The sequence below is a fragment of the Centroberyx affinis genome, unplaced genomic scaffold (assembly GCF_046629955.1).
Source record: "Centroberyx affinis isolate AG114_WGS23_722 - 3 ecotype Tasmania unplaced genomic scaffold, CSIRO-AGI_Caff_v1 ptg001169l_1, whole genome shotgun sequence".
NCBI lineage: Eukaryota > Metazoa > Chordata > Actinopteri > Beryciformes > Berycidae > Centroberyx > Centroberyx affinis.
The window spans coordinates 1-17,214 of NW_027279700.1; the positions used below are offsets into that span (position 1 = coordinate 1).

The 17,214-nt window shown below is 42.0% G+C and overlaps 1 protein-coding gene across 1 annotated transcript; it reads right to left on the reverse strand.

Annotated features, from left to right (window-relative positions):
- Positions 1-14,392: 14,392 nt before the first annotated feature.
- On the reverse strand, positions 14,393-16,192 carry gemin7 (gem (nuclear organelle) associated protein 7). The gene is made up of 2 exons (XM_071524245.1): positions 15,972-16,192; positions 14,393-15,443 (listed from the first exon to the last, which is right to left on the reverse strand). Exons 1-2 carry the CDS (start codon positions 15,988-15,990, stop codon positions 15,046-15,048), a joined length of 417 nt encoding a protein of 138 aa, XP_071380346.1. The 5' UTR covers positions 15,991-16,192; the 3' UTR covers positions 14,393-15,045.
- Positions 16,193-17,214: the final 1,022 nt, after the last annotated feature.

The window sequence follows — 17,214 nt, forward strand, 5'->3', positions numbered from 1 at the left end:
TGTATTTCAATCCACATAAAATCTGTATAACTTTATGTAGCCTGAATTGGGCCCATAATGTGTAACTATAACCCAGTTAATACACATAGATTACTGATTAACATTTCAAATTAGTTGGCCATGTCTTATTGGTCTTATTCCATTCAGTTTTTGAAATGTGTGCATGTGTCAAAAAGGAGGGGGAAGTTGACCCAGATGAAGTGGCGATGTGTTTGTTTACATAAACAACAATATGGCGAGTTGTAGCAGGATTTTGGCTTTCACCAAATTGATGAAATGTTTAAAAATACAGTAAAACAAGGCAGGGTTAGGGTTAGAACAGATGAACAAATTCACTACAGCTGGATATTGGTTGAAGCAAACGTTGAGGTGCAACGAGAACCACCATCAAATAAATGCATGTAAACCTGGGTTACTGGGGAAATCACTTCACTTCGAACCATGTGAACACATAAACTGAACACCTTAATCTGATTATTCCCAGTAATTGAGTGCTGTAAGCATGTAAAGGCACACTATGTTATAGATCCGTCAGAAAACAACAATGAAAGAGTGGAATTACCATACTAAGAAACATCAACCTATTGTAAAGTGTTGTTCACAAAGGTTAAAAACACGATGGAGCTTAATGACTTTCCTTGTCTGTTGTCCTTTTCCAAAATTCAATTTTCCTCAGAACAGTGAGTCACAAAACAGAGTGAGTCATGAGAGAAAAGTTCCTCAGCTCCAAAACAAGCAAAGAACGATGTTCAGACACTTAACATGATTGATGCTCTCCTGGCTCACAGTATAGAGCCTGATGGACAAATACAAATGGCTGCTATTGTCATTTTTGTCATGACCTTACATCTACCTCTGTTGTAGTAATATAGTAATATATATACTATATGTAATATAGTTACATTGTTTGCCTCATTAGAAACTTTGAAATTGAAATTAATTGAAATGAAAATAATGTTATAGTGCAACACTTTGCAGAGACTTTAAAGGAAAATACAGATGTCATTTAGAGTTATAGCCCATTTACTACTGTCTACAACAAATTTACATTTCCCCCAATTATTTTGCAATGCATGCTGTATGTAATTTTTTTTTTTTTTTTGCTTTTAAAATGCAAACTTCATGGTGTCAAGGTGTATCTGGACCAGTGAGAGGTCTCTGACTGTGCAGACTGACAGGAAAACAGTCAACATAGGAACAATGAAATAACAATAAAACAGAAAAAACTATCTAACTCCAGCAATTTTCACTTTCTGTGGAAGTTGATTTTCATACTGTACAAGAATGAACGGCAGCAAATGGCTTCTTCTGAAGGAAGGAAAATGTTGTTGTTGTTAGGGAGTTGAATATTTGCCATTTCCAGCTGTATAATATCAAATCAAGGCTAATCCGAAGTTGATTGCTGGTTATTCCACATCCACCCACTGCAAGCAACATCCTCTGTAAACTAAACTCAGCCACCATGCTGGACAGTGCTGACAACCAAAGTTTCTGCCATGATGGAAGACCAACCAGACAAAACCTGAAGACTCTTCCCTGTTTTAGTTGCACTGTTGAATACTGGAGTTAGTGGGAATGAGGTGAGCACAACCTGATAGTAAAATACTGACAGATATCTCTGCTGAAAATGAAACAGTAAGCATTAGGCTCTTAAGTAAGGAGACACATGATGAGGACAAGTGTTAATAATAGTACTTAAGTGAACACGTAGAGACTCTCCACTCCTCTTAGACATTGAGTTTGGCCTTAGAGGGGAATGACACTGCGAAAAAAGTGAAGAGGATGATTTGTGAGTGTTGCGTGCTGGGAAGGACAATTGGATGTTGATGTCAGAAAGAGGAGAGCAGAGAGAGGAGAGGGGGACAAAGAATGGGTTTCGTTAGATGTTCACATGAAGCAATTCACTGCACTGACGGGCCACACGTCCCACTCCAACGCCAACATGAACACAGACAGACACACACATACACACACCAATAGACTATACACAGACGCACAAACAGGGTCTGACGTTTTGCATTCACTGGCAAGGAATCCCAAAGTGCATTTCTGCAGCGATAAGATTCCATTCCATTCTCCTGAGGTCACTGTTTTGGAGATGGAGGCTAGTGTGTGTGTGTGTGTGTGTGTGTGTGTGTGTGTGTGTGTGTGTGTGTGTGTGTTACTCATCATCAACCCCTGCCCTCTCTGCTTCTCACTGATTCACTCAAAGAAAGAGAGCCAACAGGTTTCCTCATTACGTTCCTTTGACTGAAAGCTTTTCCTGTAAATGCAATGGCCACGATTTCCTTTCCTGTCGTGTTACATGACGAAAGTTTCAGTCCTCACAGTAGCTTTATTACTATTATTTTAATTTTATTTATTTGCATATAATCTAACACAACTTGGTATAAAGGAGAAAATAGTACAATTACTGTGCAGAAGGGGACCTCAACCTGGAATTAAAACAATAATAATTGGCTATTGATAATAATTAATGCAATTAGGACACTTCACAACATCAAAAAGTATGTGTATGAGAGCAAATACATAATAAACTAAAGTAAAAGAATTAGACAAAAATAAACTAAGGAACAACCAAAATAAGTGAAAAATGAAATGAAATGAGTCAGACAAACAACAAAAACAAACAAAAACAATTGCATATCATGGTTAAAATGGGGAGTGAAACAAGTTTTCCTTCTAACACACACACACACACACACACACCCCCACACCCCCACAGTACTAGATGCTTCCTCCTCCACTTCAGTGATATCACGTTTGTAAATGCTAAAGACAAGGTCATTGAACACGCAAAGATGGATTGTTGAGTGTGTGTGTGTGTGTGTGTGTGTGTGTGTGTGTTTGACGATGCATGCGGAGTGTTTGCCCTTGTGATAAAGACAATGATTTTTTTTGTAAATGATTGTATAGAGGTAAGGAGAGTGGATATGTGAGCGCTACAGGGCAGAGCGTCTATCTGACTGTCTGTTCATCTCTCTCACGCTGTAACAGGAGCAACATGGATTAAACTCACAGAACTGCAGTCCTGCTCACACTGTACTCTAAAGACAGTAAATCTAAAACAAACTGATGGATGTTGGCAATTTTCTGCAATGATAATCTATGGAATTTTACATAATTATATGGAATCTTACAGAAGATTGCCATAAAACTCATAGAACACAATGTAATCGGCGCAATTCATATTTTTTAAGCATCCTGTGAGCTAGTTCATTCATTCATTATCTTGCTCAAGGACAAGAAAACTGCTCAGAACTATTATATTCAGAACCTCAGTGCCTGTAAAAATATTGACCAAGTTCATGCATGCCCATTCGTGCATACACACATACACACACACACACACACACAAAATGGTGGTGATGAATAACCGACACACTGCAGGAGGCGAGTATTATTGGAGATTGACAGCTACCTAAGTCGCCCAGGTAAGTGTGTTGAGAAATGGAAATGTTGAACCAGAACAAAATATCACACTAAATAAAGTTTGGAGTACTTCCAAGATGAGTGGGATCGCTAACAATCTCACTCCATAGTTGGTCAATAATGATATGGTGTTACTATACAGTGCACACACAGTAATTTAGATTCCTTTGTAACACGCGCACAAATTACATCTGTTTCCAGCTCTGTCTGGTCCTATAGGTGAGGTGGAGTACTTTTGGCCTCCTGGGTGCATGGAGCAGCTGTGTAAAGAGGTGCCAGCCACAACACTGGTTGATGAGCTATTAATATAGTCAGTGTATATTTTAGAAAGCAGGTGCCAACAACCACAGATGCCAGACTGGGTCTCTGCTGGCATACGCTCCCCTGAGAGGGTCATATACAGTGTAAAGCTGCAGTCAGCCTCGATTAGCAACGGTCGCTTGATCCTGAAGTGTGCGGCAAAGAGGATAAATCAACAGAGACAAAAGCTAAACATCAAATTCCTCTCTTCAAATGAGAGAAAAATAGAAATGCACCTCTGATATTCTCAAGGGCGACAAAGAATCATAATCATCACTGGTAAGTACATGGGTTTCTCCAGGGATTGTTACTCTCTTTTGAACCTGAGAGATGTCAAAGGAGGAGTTCAGTGATGAAGATGTTGCACCATTATCAAACGGATGGTGAAATGCATTCGATAACTGTCTCGAACATCTTCAAAAGGGTATTTCAAGCTCAGTTTAGCGTACCTGTGGATCAGCTGTGTTTTTATTGTGCCTTTCTCCGCCAGTGTTCTTTCCCCTACTGCTCGCGCTTCAGTAAATCAGCCGCCGCCGCCATGACCTCCCCGCCTGTTTAGCTGCGGTCGGACTGCCAAGAACACAAACTATAAAAATGACTGAATTTAACAGGCAAGCAGAGATGAGGAGAGGATGTTTGTGTGTGTGTCTCGCAGTCTGTACAGCCCTCTTCGTGTGCATTTTGGTTAAGTATGTGCTTCGGTGCTCTTTGTTTATGAATGTACATGTGAGTGCATATACATGGTTCTATGTTTGTGTGCTTGCATGCCTGCACACTATACATATAGTGCAGGTTTGTGTGTGTGTGTGTGGGGCGAGTAATAACAGGAAGCTGGTCTTCTGTGTTGACACAAACCTGTCTGGGTGAGTGGCCATCTGAAATAAATAAATAAACACACGAGGACCCACACAACCCAAAAAGCAGCAGAATTTGCCGTAAGACTAAAAATACGAAACGCTGAGCGCTCCCTCAAACCCAAACAGGAACACCTGCAGCTCAACCCCTCCGCCTGGGCCGTTGTCATGACAACCGATTGCATTGCATGTAAACAGTTTACAGTAGAGTACGGGTGGGTGGGAGAGGTTTGTGGATGCCAGAAGGCTTGAGTAAAGACGGCAGACTATGGCTGGAATGAAACATAGACTGCTAAATTAGAGAGGCAGAGTGGATTGATAAAGGTCAAGAAGGGTGAGGAATGGAGTAAGAAGGGATGAGGGAGATAAACGAGAGGAGAAAGAATGAGAGGTGAACAAATGTGAGGGAATGGTAATTTTGTGAGGGATGAAAAGCTCACAGAGAGAGAGAGAGAGAGAGAGAGAGAGAGAGAGAGAGAGAGAGAGAGAGAGAGTAGGAGTGGGACTGGCACTGCTACACAGCAGGTGGCTGCGGAGCACTAACACCACAAGGCTGACAACAGGAATGCATGTGAACAACAAGCTTCCATAAAAGGCAAATGAATAGCTAAATGGTAAATGATGGCACGCCCCCTCATCTGACTAATGGGAGAAAAGAGGGAAATAATAAAAAGAGAGGCAAAGAAAGGGGAGATGGGACATGAAAATAGTGAGAAAATGGTGAGAATGGAACAGAGAAAGAGCAACATGGCATCTTGTGATGCTTGTGAATTATTCAGAGATTACAGGTTTGCACTTTTGGTGGATTTGGCACAATCCAACAGTTTCCAAAACTCTGCCAATCACAGAATATTCTCATATGATTCTGTCTCATACAGTAATGCTGGGATTGGATTGTCTGGTACCTGACCAGTGAATCATCTAAACACATTCCACTGTAGTTGTTTGAGCACAGATGATCTTGGATGTCTGGGACCCTGAGGGAGGCTCACTGGTTTTGGCTTGTCCAGCACCGTTAGTGGGCTCTTCTGGGAGGTAAAATGCCCCTCAAACAGCCGCCGCACCTGATCGTATTTCTCTCTGAGACAGTGGGATAAAACACGAGTCTCCTCTGATACATAAAATGAAAAGGCTCACAACTCATGAGATGGCAGGACAGGCCAGCTGTGTGTGTCTGTGTGTGTCTGTGTGTGAGTGTGTGTGTGTGTGTGTGTGATAACGTGATTTAACGTACATCACATTCTGTCTTTCTGTGTTTGTGCGTCCAATATGCACTAAATGTGTACGTGCATGTGTATGTGCATGTGTATGCGTACGTGTGTGTTTGTTCTTTTGTGTAAACGTGCATGCCTCTCTGTGTTTGTGTATTTCCCACTAAGGGTGTGTATGTGTGTGAGCGTTATTTATGCGTCAGAGAGTGTTAGCTCCAGATGTGCCGGGGTCACAGCAGGGCTGCTCTCCCCGGTCCAGATGTGTCCAGGTGCGGCCCGCAGTGTCACGCCACCCGGCCCAGACGCTCCTCAGACCCCGCAGCTCAGCAAAGACCGTCAGCCCCGGGTCAGAGGGTCAGAGAGACGGCTCCAGATCCCCCCGTCTGCTCAGACAAAAGAAGAGAAGAAGCCACACATCAGAATCAGCAGCTGAATCAGTTTTATTGGCCAAGTAAGTTTGCACATACAAGGAATTTGTCTTTGTGGATTGGTCCTGTAGGTCACATTAAAAATAAAGACAACACAAAAATTTAAAATAAAATAAGTAGTATAAATAATTACAAGCAGAAGTAGAGAATATGTCTCTTAACAATGTAGTATACAAAGAAGTAATACACAAGTATAAGTAGCATAAGTACTATAGAAAACTAAAAATAAAGATTTAAGAAATAATATCTATACAATATGCACATGGTTCTCTGTTGGAACCTAACTGATTTCACTGGTGAGAAGCTGTTCAAGTCAGTGGCAGAGAAATAATAATAATGTAATAATAGTAAGCAGGAATATATAAAAGAATATAACATGTGATAGGCTTGTAACTTCTGATTTATATGCACAGGCTGACAGCGCTACAGAATAGGTCACAGATGATTTTCTGCTTTCTGCGGTGACCGTTTCAGTCATTTACTTTTTACTGCATGAATTACGTCCACGCCTTGTTGATGTACTGTCCCATGATATTTTTTGTTGTCATGCCCGGCTAAAATGAATGAACATTCCTGGCTTGAATAAAGTAATCTAGCTGTTCATCTATCTGTTACTATCTTTGGCAGGATGTGGTTGTCTATCCAATCAGGACAGCTGTGTCCATTGAAGATTATCTCCAGCAAGGAGAGGGGGACCAAGCTAAAGGACAGAGATCTGGCAATTTTACAACAGGAAAAGGGCACTCAAGTCTTGCATTCTCTGGTGCAGGGGACGGACAGAAAGAATGAGATGAGGAGGGGGGGAGACAGAGGGAGACAGAGAGACAGAAAGAGGGGGTTGCTGGTTGAGAGAGATTTTGAATGAAGACTTTGCAGTGGAAGTGAAGGAGATGGATGGCAGGGAAAGGTTGGGGTATTCGTCCACTGTAAGGACTCAGGCATGGGGCGCGTTAAGAGTGTAGGGTGAAGAGCAGAGGGAGAGAGAGGGGCGGAGGAAGATGTTCTCTCCTCGTTATCTAGCCTCACTGTTTACCCAGAATCCTACTCCCAGATAGCATCAGCAAATAAGCCCTGGCCAAGCAGACGTGCTGTGGGACCTAGCCAAAACTGACCGCTTGCCTGGATGGACTCACACACACACACACACACACACACACACACTCACACACACATCAAATGACAGTCTCTGCTCAGTTCTAAACACTCTCAGTAGACCAAACTCTTTCACAGCATGGACCCCCCAAATCGACCATTAGACCACCAACCCACTGAAGATTTAAAATTTTGTCCTATGGCTCTCCATCTAAGAAGATTTTGTTGTTAGATATGACTTGGCACAGAAGTATATACTGTAACTGTGTATACTGTGGGTGAGGTGAGACCAACAGGGTGGAGAGTGAAACCTTTGAGCAAAACAGCCATCCATACACACTCCCATTGTGCTAACTTCTAGAGAGTGAAATAACAGTGAAATTAAACTACTGCTCATTGTTCTGGGGACCCCCTGGAATTCCCTCAAGGGCCCCCTGTGGGTCCCCGGACCCCACTTTGGGAACCACTGTGGTAGATGTTACCAACATGAGAACATATAGTCTGATTAGACTCATCAAATCGGAAAAATGTATGTCATGCATTTCTTCTTCATTTCTTTCCCTCCTCTGGACATTTCTTCAGTGTCCAGTCAGTGAGTGGCTGCTCACTGGGCAACTGTATTATTAACACCACAATGGCTCTTTGATGAAGCAAGGAAAAAAGCAGTGAACTTCAATATTACCATATGAGCATCGCATCGTACCTTTCATTATCTGAACCCCCCCCCCCCCTTCGCCATCGTATACCACGTCCCTCATTCATATTCCACCTCTCTCTCTACTTCTTTATCCCTCTTTGTGCGACAGAGTGATGTGACAGTAGAGAGCAGACAATGTCGGGTTACCCTGGTAATTTGGGAAGGAGGACGGAAGTATCCTGGGCGGGCGGCGTCCCTCCCCCGGTCCGGCCCGTGTCCCACTGATGATTCACCAGCCTGCACGATGAAGGTTGGTGACCCCAATTTGAGTGAGGCAGGAGGAGGAGGAGCAGGAGAAGGCGGATGAGAAAAGGGGGATAGTAAGGAGGAGGGGATGGCGATACCTACGTCAGTGGCACTTGCTAATAGGCAGATGTCCTTGTCCCTGACACAAGTAAATCAAGTCTCTTGAGGATTGGGGGGAAGAATGAAAGAGAGAGAGGGGGAGAGGGAGGGAGGAAACAAGGAAGGCAGAGATTGAGATTGCCGTCTGGTGAAGGAGCGAGGGGCCGGGTCGGACGTGAGTGCGTGTGTGAGTTAAATTATAAGCAATTAGCTCGGCCGCTGAGCCCACCCTGAAAATGCTCTTTTGATGATGTGAAAGACGCAGAAGAAAAGATGGAAGGAAGCCGGAGTCGGTGAAATAACTCCACTGTAGTGCTTTAAGGTGTGCGGGGGTGAGCGGGCTGGGTTGGGTGTAAAGCAGACAGAGGAAACAGAGCTACAGAGAAGGAGAAGGAGAGGGAGGAGGTGGAGAAGAGACAGAAGGAGGGAGAGCGCCTGAGGGTTCATCATCCTCTCTTCCATCCTTGTGGGAAGCAGCTAAAGTTTGTTGCAGTTGCTCTGTCCCACAGACTCAGTTAATGACCACAGGAAGATAAACTTTCTCAAGTATGTGATCTTCCCCCTGATTAAATATCTGTGAGCCAGACAACCACCCCTCTCTGCCAGGGTCTCTAGAAACACCATCATCCAACCACATAACTCCCTCACAAACATTTCTTAAAGCTAATGTAGTCCTTTGAGGCGGCGGAGACATTTCTGCTCACTGGAGTGGTACCGAATGTTTTCCCACATAAGAAGCTGATAATAATAATATGATCCTTTTTGAGAGTGGGCACACACAGCAGAAGTCAGGACTGGGTCTGTGCCCGCAGCGAGGTCCAACAGGAAACCACTTCTCAAATACCGCATGACTACTTCCTATTTTTGTCTAATTAAAGGATTGTTGCGCTGAAATGGAAACTACTTCCATGGCAGGCACTGGCTGTTTGACCAGTAGCTCTTCAATGTCTGTGTAACCTGTGAAACGAATCATATCATGCTTGATAGGTGAGGCAGGCCCTGTTTTGACTTTGAAAACAACTGTCTACTTTCAAAAGCTGAGACTGGATCAGTCCTCTGAAGCGGCTCATATTGAGCATGACTCACTGCTGTTCATAAGATAAAACAGGATCAAACTTTAATGGTCCCTGTGGTGAAACTGGGTCATTGCAGCAGCAAACGTCAATAAGATACAGTGAAGAAAAATAGAATAAAAACACAAAAATAGAATATAAACAAGTGTATAGCACATGGGGGTGATGTAAACATATGCAATCAAGAATTCCAGCACTAAAACATGTTAGGTAGAATGTAAAACTGACATGACAAAAGTCGGGGAAAAGGCTTTATTAGTGTAAAATAACAGCAAAACTTGGTCATTAGCAGCAAAGAATGTATGGAGAATATGTACAACATGAAAATATACCAAACATATGAAATGTATGCAGTGTAAAATACATAGAAGCATTATAAAAACATAAATATGTGCATTATATCATGATGAGAATGATATGAGAATAAGAAGAAATATACATGATGTGCAAAATGTATGTTGCAATCAAGTCTGTAGAAGCCATACATATATACACAGAAAGTTTCCAAACATGTAGAAGTGCATTGTAAAAAAAAGTATACACTATTCCTTGGTTTGGCACTTGACCCATAACATCAAAGATTAAGACTCGCTAACACATCCACTTACACATAGCACACATTTACAAACCACTCACCAAAATGGCAGAGCTGGCACATGTGCCCTTCTGATTGGCCAGGACTGTTGGTCACACAGATGGTGAATCTGTCCAATCAGCATTTTACGTTGGTGGGTCTTCAGCCTCACAGACACTCATTAGCAGCATCTTCCTGTGTTTACTCCTGTGGGAAAGGGAGTGGACCACGATGGGGTCTCTGGACTTTGATGCAGATAAATGAAGATAACTTTAATATCACACTAATTGGCACTTCCCTTCTCCTCCCACCCCCTCGTATGTCTTCCTGTCTAGACTAGAGTTGTGTATGTGACCCTCTTCCCAAACTATGCTGTTGTAACATCTTGATCACTTATCTGGGACCTCTGCTCCCCATATCGGACATTCACTCTGGCATTCCCTGACAATGTTTTCATTTCTCTGAGTTGCTAATGTAGGAAACAATTGTAAAACTTTTCCTCATTTAAAACATCCAATTTGCAGCTTCATGTAATGGCAAACTAATTGAAAATACTGTGGACTCATATTTGCTACATATTTGCTCTTGCTTCAAAATCTGCTGCAGTGTAACGTGGAGGGGTTGTTTAGGTTTGGGGCTGGGGTCCCTAGCTGGCACGCTCCCCTGCCTGCCTCTTTATCTCCCTGGCCACTTGAGCTGGGGAAGTGAGGCTGCCACGCAGCGCCTGGCCTCACAATCACTGGAGCTCCTCCAACATTCCCCCAGTGGCAAGTCAAACAAACCTGGGGACCGACTGTGACTCAGCCATTCCTCCTGTGTCTGCCTGGCTGGCTGGCTCATCAACACCTCCATAACACAATGGGCATTTACGAGTAAACATCACCATATAGTCTTACTAGTAACACTTAATTGATCCATATATTTGTAGTTGGGGTTGAGCAGTTCAGTTTTTCTGTTGTAGTTAACTGATATAAATGTATGCTTAAGATGTTACACCATATATCTGATAAAAGGACATTAAAAGGAGGTTATTAACGCCCCAGGATGCATATTTTGCTTTACTAATATTAGCATCAAGAAGACATGTACTCTAATATGAATGTTACTGTTGAGGCCAAAGAGAGAGAGAGAAATAATTACAGTAATAATCTCTATTTATGTAGCACTTCTCTAAAAGTAGCGCAAAAGTACTATCTAAAAGTGCAAAGGCATAAAAACAAGAATAGTAATGATTTTTTTTACATAATGATGAGGTACAAATAAGAAACACAAGCAAGAGAAAACACATTTAAAGAACAAATAAATATGTCAATGAGGTCCAATAAAAGAAAATGTAAGAAACACAAAAAGTGGGCAAGCGCAAAAAAATGAAAATAAAACCTGTAACAGCAAGTCTATGAAAGTGTGTTTTAAGACATGCTGTAAAAGAGTAAAAGTATTCCCATATTCACACAACTCCCATTTACTCCATCAGGAGACACCATAGAGTGACATTCTGGCACTGTTTTGCTTTCGACGCTGCAGAGTTTTGTAACGAGCCAGTGGAGAGGAACCAGAGGCTGTTTTAGGTTTCATTGACTCTTCAATTGGCTGTGTGAATTCCTCACATCGCTGCCGGGCTCATGCTCGCCGTCTGAATGATCGGCAGATGTATTCATGCAGACCGATCGTGCTTTGCATGTGACCACACAGAAGATAATGTATGGATCAATCTCATCTTTTGTGGTAATAGATTTTAGATCAGTCTGATGATTACCTATCACGTGAATCTTCACTCAGCTGTATCTAAAGCAAAGCACCTATAATGAAACAGACCAAGAGGGAAAACACTGAAAATGCATCGTCCAGAGGTGACTGCCCAGGCCTTCTAGCCTCCCTGCAGGAGTTTTGGGCAAGGGCAAAGTGTGATTAAGTGGCTGCGGCCATGTATTTTTGTAAGTTATCACAGACACTTGACAGGAAGTGAGAGAAGGCCACAAACAGGAAGGAGTGGAATGTGCTTCCTGTTGGCCAGCGGTGTTATACGGGGCAGATTCCTTGTACCATCATGACCGACGTACACGCGCACGCACGCACACACACACACACACACACACAAATACACATGCATACTAAGAGGCAAGAATGTTTTTCCACTGGAATCAGGGAGAAGCAGACCGCCAGGAAAGAGAAACAGTCAGAGTAGATAACATTGAGACAGTTTGCCCCCATGCACCGCTACAAATTAGGGAACATGAATCCAACTCCAGTCCTTCAAAAGATACCATTCTTATAGCCAGCTCACTTTCAAAACACAAGCTGACTTACACCCCACTAAATGTGCCGATAATGGCTTGCAACAAGGTGATATACTACCACAAAAACATGCAGAGACAACGCATGTGTGTTATGTTTTCATGAAGACGATGCGGACACGTATCACAGAGGGGAGAATGTGAGCCGAGGGAGTCGAGGGCTCCCGGTCGTACAACAGCATGCCTGGATATATGAAATTAACATTGGTTGTCCTTGAGGGCTTCCTGATTGAATCACAGAGGCTCGATGACGTCATACACGGTTTAAGTCATATTTCGGAGCGGGGAGGGAAAGGGAGAGAGAGGGTGAGAGAGAGAGAGAGAGAGCGAGCGAGAGGATGAGTCACTGCCTCATTGATGACTGTCTCCACTGAGTGGTCAGATAATTCAGGTACAAAAAGAGACACAGGCACAGCGCGACCGCCTAATGGCACTCAAATAAAATGACTTATTGGGAACTCACAAAATACACCTTTTAGGAAGATTAAATAGTACGGATGCCCCCCCTCTTAAGGCTGGTTCTAAACAATGATGAATCCTGCTCTTCTGTATGATGGTATTTACGCCGATGGATTCAAATAATTTCAGAGCTACAACCAGACATGGCCTTAATGTTGGCTGTCGGTTAGATTTCTCTGAGTAACAATCTGATGCACACCTGATACTTCAGATATCAATACATTTGAGGGCCTACAATATGTGGCAATATGACAATACTTTGTGTCAGGTGAATGTTAATATCCCAGTCTAGAACTGTTTTGGAGCTATATTCAAAAGCACCAGATTAAAATATAATTTATTACCAATTCATGGATAGTAAGTTGATATCTGCAAAAAAAAGTAAGTACAGTGAGTATTCTTTTTTTCATGGCCAAATGTTCTACATTGCTGCTCAAAATACGGCATCAGCTTCAGAGCCACACCACATTTCTAGGGTATGGATATTAGAAATCATCCTAAATACTCAAGAATTGAATAATTTATCAGTGCAACAAGAAGGCCTTCGGGGGGTTTTATGTCCACAGAGATAGTGATTTTGACAAATTTGACCGATTTTGATTCACTCAAGAGTTCTGTCACATAAAACGTTTGACCTGGGATAATTTTCCAAAGAATCCCTAAGGTGTTCAGGACCTCAGATCTAACTTTTGACGATTTGTACCCTTCTTTGGTGAAAACAAAAATACTCATGAAAACTGCAAGTGAAGATGGTGTGTGCAGCTCTATCAACTTGGGAAAACAGTTCAACCAGCAACAAGTTTAACGAGGACACTGAGACACCAATATACACTGAACAAAAATATAAACGCAACACTTTTGTTTTTGCTCCCATTTTTCATGAGTTGAAATAAGACTTTTTCTATGCACACAAAAGGCTTATTTCTCTCAAATTGTGTTCACAAATTTGTTTAAATCCCTGTTAGTGAGCACTTCTCCTTTGCCAAGATAATCCATCCACCTGACAGGTGTGGCATATCAAGATGCTGATTAAACAGCATGATTATTGCACAGGTGTGCCTTGGGCTGGTCACAATAAAAGGCCACTCTAAAATGTGCACTCATTCAATATTTGATTAAGTTCCAAAATCATGTAAATGGGGCCCTGTAGCTCCCGGTCTACAACAGACTCTGTAATATATTAATGTTTTACTTTATGGATCCCCTTACTGTATCTTACTGTGTCTTATTGCTGGTGCTAACACAGCCAATAAGACACTTGGAAGTAGGAAGTTTCCCAGTTGTCTTGAATGCAGCATTATTTCATGTACAATGCACTAATTCTACAGACGGAGTGTTGCACCAACATCTTTCAAGAAATTTGCTGTTTTAATGTGGAATTAAATTGCAATGTACTGATGCCATTGAGATTACTGACTCGAGATAATTATCTATTAGAGGTATAGACAACTCTTCTTCAAAGGACTAGAAATGAACTACTGTAGGCTATATTCTGATGCAGATAAGTATAGGACACCTCAGTTGCGTTGGGAATGAAATCCTTCAGCTTTAATTTTGTTCATTGACATTTATTTACAAAACTAAAGATTTTGGGGAAACAGCAGTTTGTATCGGTTTTATAATTTGCATAAACAACAAAAAATTGTTTTTGGCAACCAAATGCTTGCCCATGGTTTTATTTTTCCAGACTGAATACATAATTAATATTCAAATACGAAAAAAATTTTATTCAAAAGAAAACATTCAAAGTGCAGCATTTCATTTGTCTCAGTTACAGAATTAAATCTGAGACAAGAAAGAACAAGTTAACACAAGCACAAATACGTTAACATTTTTGGAATTCAGGTTGAATTCGTTTTCAACCCCATTTGGGAGACAGCAGTGCTGGTGGTCTATAGAAGGCCTGTAAACCTCAAGAAGCTTACAGCATGAGGCTTTGGTATTACTTTTGAAACGGATAAATAAGGCATACAACTCCCTCCAGTGCTGGAAAAAGGGATTGCTTGCCAGAATGTTGGTTCTTCCACACATGGCAGTATGATCAACTGAACTAACCTTAAGACAAGCTCGGTTTACCTCAAAAACACACCATGTGCTGCCACACCACCCTACACAAACAGAACTGACTTCATATTAAAGATTTATAAACTAACTCACAGAGCATGAACATTACAGTAAACTACATGGCTGCACAATAGAGCTGCTTAAAAGCAACGTGAAATTCCCTGGTGTCTTTTACACAGAATGAAATGTTCCTTTTAATCAGGAAACATAAACCTCACGTGTTTATACATCAAAAGAGTATGAAATCACATCCTGACACCTGATAAGCGCCTCTTTTTGCACCCCGATGGGAGTCTGCAGGTCCGACACCTGAAAGTTTAAGACATCAATGTCAGACGCTCCGAACGTGGCCTCCACCTTCACCTTCTCATACATGTGGAACTGGACCTTCTTGTTGGTCATGGAAATGAGACATCTGAGAAAGCTCTCTCTCAACACAGACCGTGCACGCTGCTCTTTCTGCAGCTGGTCCGCGTCTGTCTCTGATGCCGTGGACGTGGAGATGGAGGTAGGACAGAGGGCGATGAAACGGGGTGATCTGGGGTCAAATCCCCGGCTGTTGGGGTCAGGTCCTTTCGGCAGGCGAAGCACAGGCACCGGTGTTGCCATGCTGATTCTTTCTGTTAACACATTTAACAGGGGGAAAAAAATCATGAGCTAGGCCAACAAAAAATGAAGGAAATTTTAATATTATAGGTATAACCTTATAGGCGCCATAGGTACTTCAACAGCATTGTGTGATGTTTTGGCTCTATACTTTTACTGCTTTGGATGCGAGATGAAACAATAACTGTGATTAAACATAACACCGTTTTGTCGGATCACAACTTGTACATGTCCCCTCCCATTGCAGGTACAGCTAGCTAACGGCGAAAAAGATTGCTCATGTCCAGCAGAACTACCTTGGCTAACGTACAAACCATCTAAACATTTTGTACCGGGTGGTAACCCCTGTTTGAGGTTAGCTACCAAAAGTTAGCAACTTGGCTGCCAGGTCATGAAAACGCGTATGTGTTGCTAGCTACCGCTAAGATAGCCTCGGTGCAAGCTAGCATGTTTTTAACGCGATATAAAGGCAACGCAGCAAGTTTTTTGCTCGTCACAGCCATGGCTAACATGACCACGACAGTTTATTTTCAAAGTCTTACCAGCTGTGAATCCTAACATGAGCAGGAACGTAAGATTGTTTGCGTCCTTCTTCTGGAAAGCCAAGCACCGACGTGTGGTACTATTCCTCGTAAGCTTTTAAATTACTTCTGATTTAAACGTGGTGAATGGGGTTAGATGCGCATTCAAATGTTTTTAGTGCCCATCAGGCATGCAAGGTTTCAGTTAATTTAATACCAGCTCCCACGCTCTCCGCCATTTCTCCCTGAAGACACGCCCCCTAAACGTCACATCTCAGCCCTCAGTCATACTGTGTCAGAGCATCCACCAACTCTGACTGTATTTAGCACATGATTTAGCACACTGTGAGGTCGTTCATGTGTGGTCAGTAAGAGAGCGCATGAAGGCAGCATTACTTCCACTCCGCTTAGAAAGGGCTTTGCTCCCCTCTACAGCTTTTCCAGCGTATTGCTGCCCTCTTCACAATAACATAGCCTAATAATAAAAATAAAAATAATATTAACTGTCCATATAAAATCCTAATTTTAATCTAATCTAACCCTTTAAATCCTATATTTCTTCTATACACATCACCAAATCCCATCCCATCCCTCCAAAAAATATTTCACCTCTCTAATCCAAACCCTTAGATCTATGACTCGAGAGTCTTAGACCATGGGATGACTGAAATCCCTTTCTCAATATTTCCTCAAGATCCTCCTTGTTACATCTTGTTAATGTTGCAGCAACTGATAATAATTGTTTTTTAGGGGCCAGCAGCGGAGCCCCTAAAAAACAATTACTATTATAGTAGTTGCTGCCGGTCCCTATTGTGTTTGTATGTATTATTGTTATACTTTCTTACTAAAACTGCCTTCCCATGCTTACTTTGCACATTCACTAAAGTATGGGGCCAATAGTCCAGATGGTGGCGCTACAACAGTGGTCTAAAGTTTAAAACTTTAAAAAATCATAAAAAATCAACAATACTACAGTTCTTTTCTGAGGTTATTGGCCCAAACAGGTAAAACGTTCTAGTAGGCTACCTATACTAAATTATGAAGTCCACCACTCTGTTTTTAATAAAAACTTTAAAACTAGCCTAATTAAATCGAACTCGTCCCACATACTTTGTACATACATGAAAATCACTACAGAGCATCATCAGACCTGCCCAAAACTGTTGTGGGGTTTTTCATTCGATCAAGAATTGAGCCCGCAGCTCATCAAAATGTCTGACTCTAAATGGTACTGTACACAGGCACGGTGAATTGCTGCTTACTC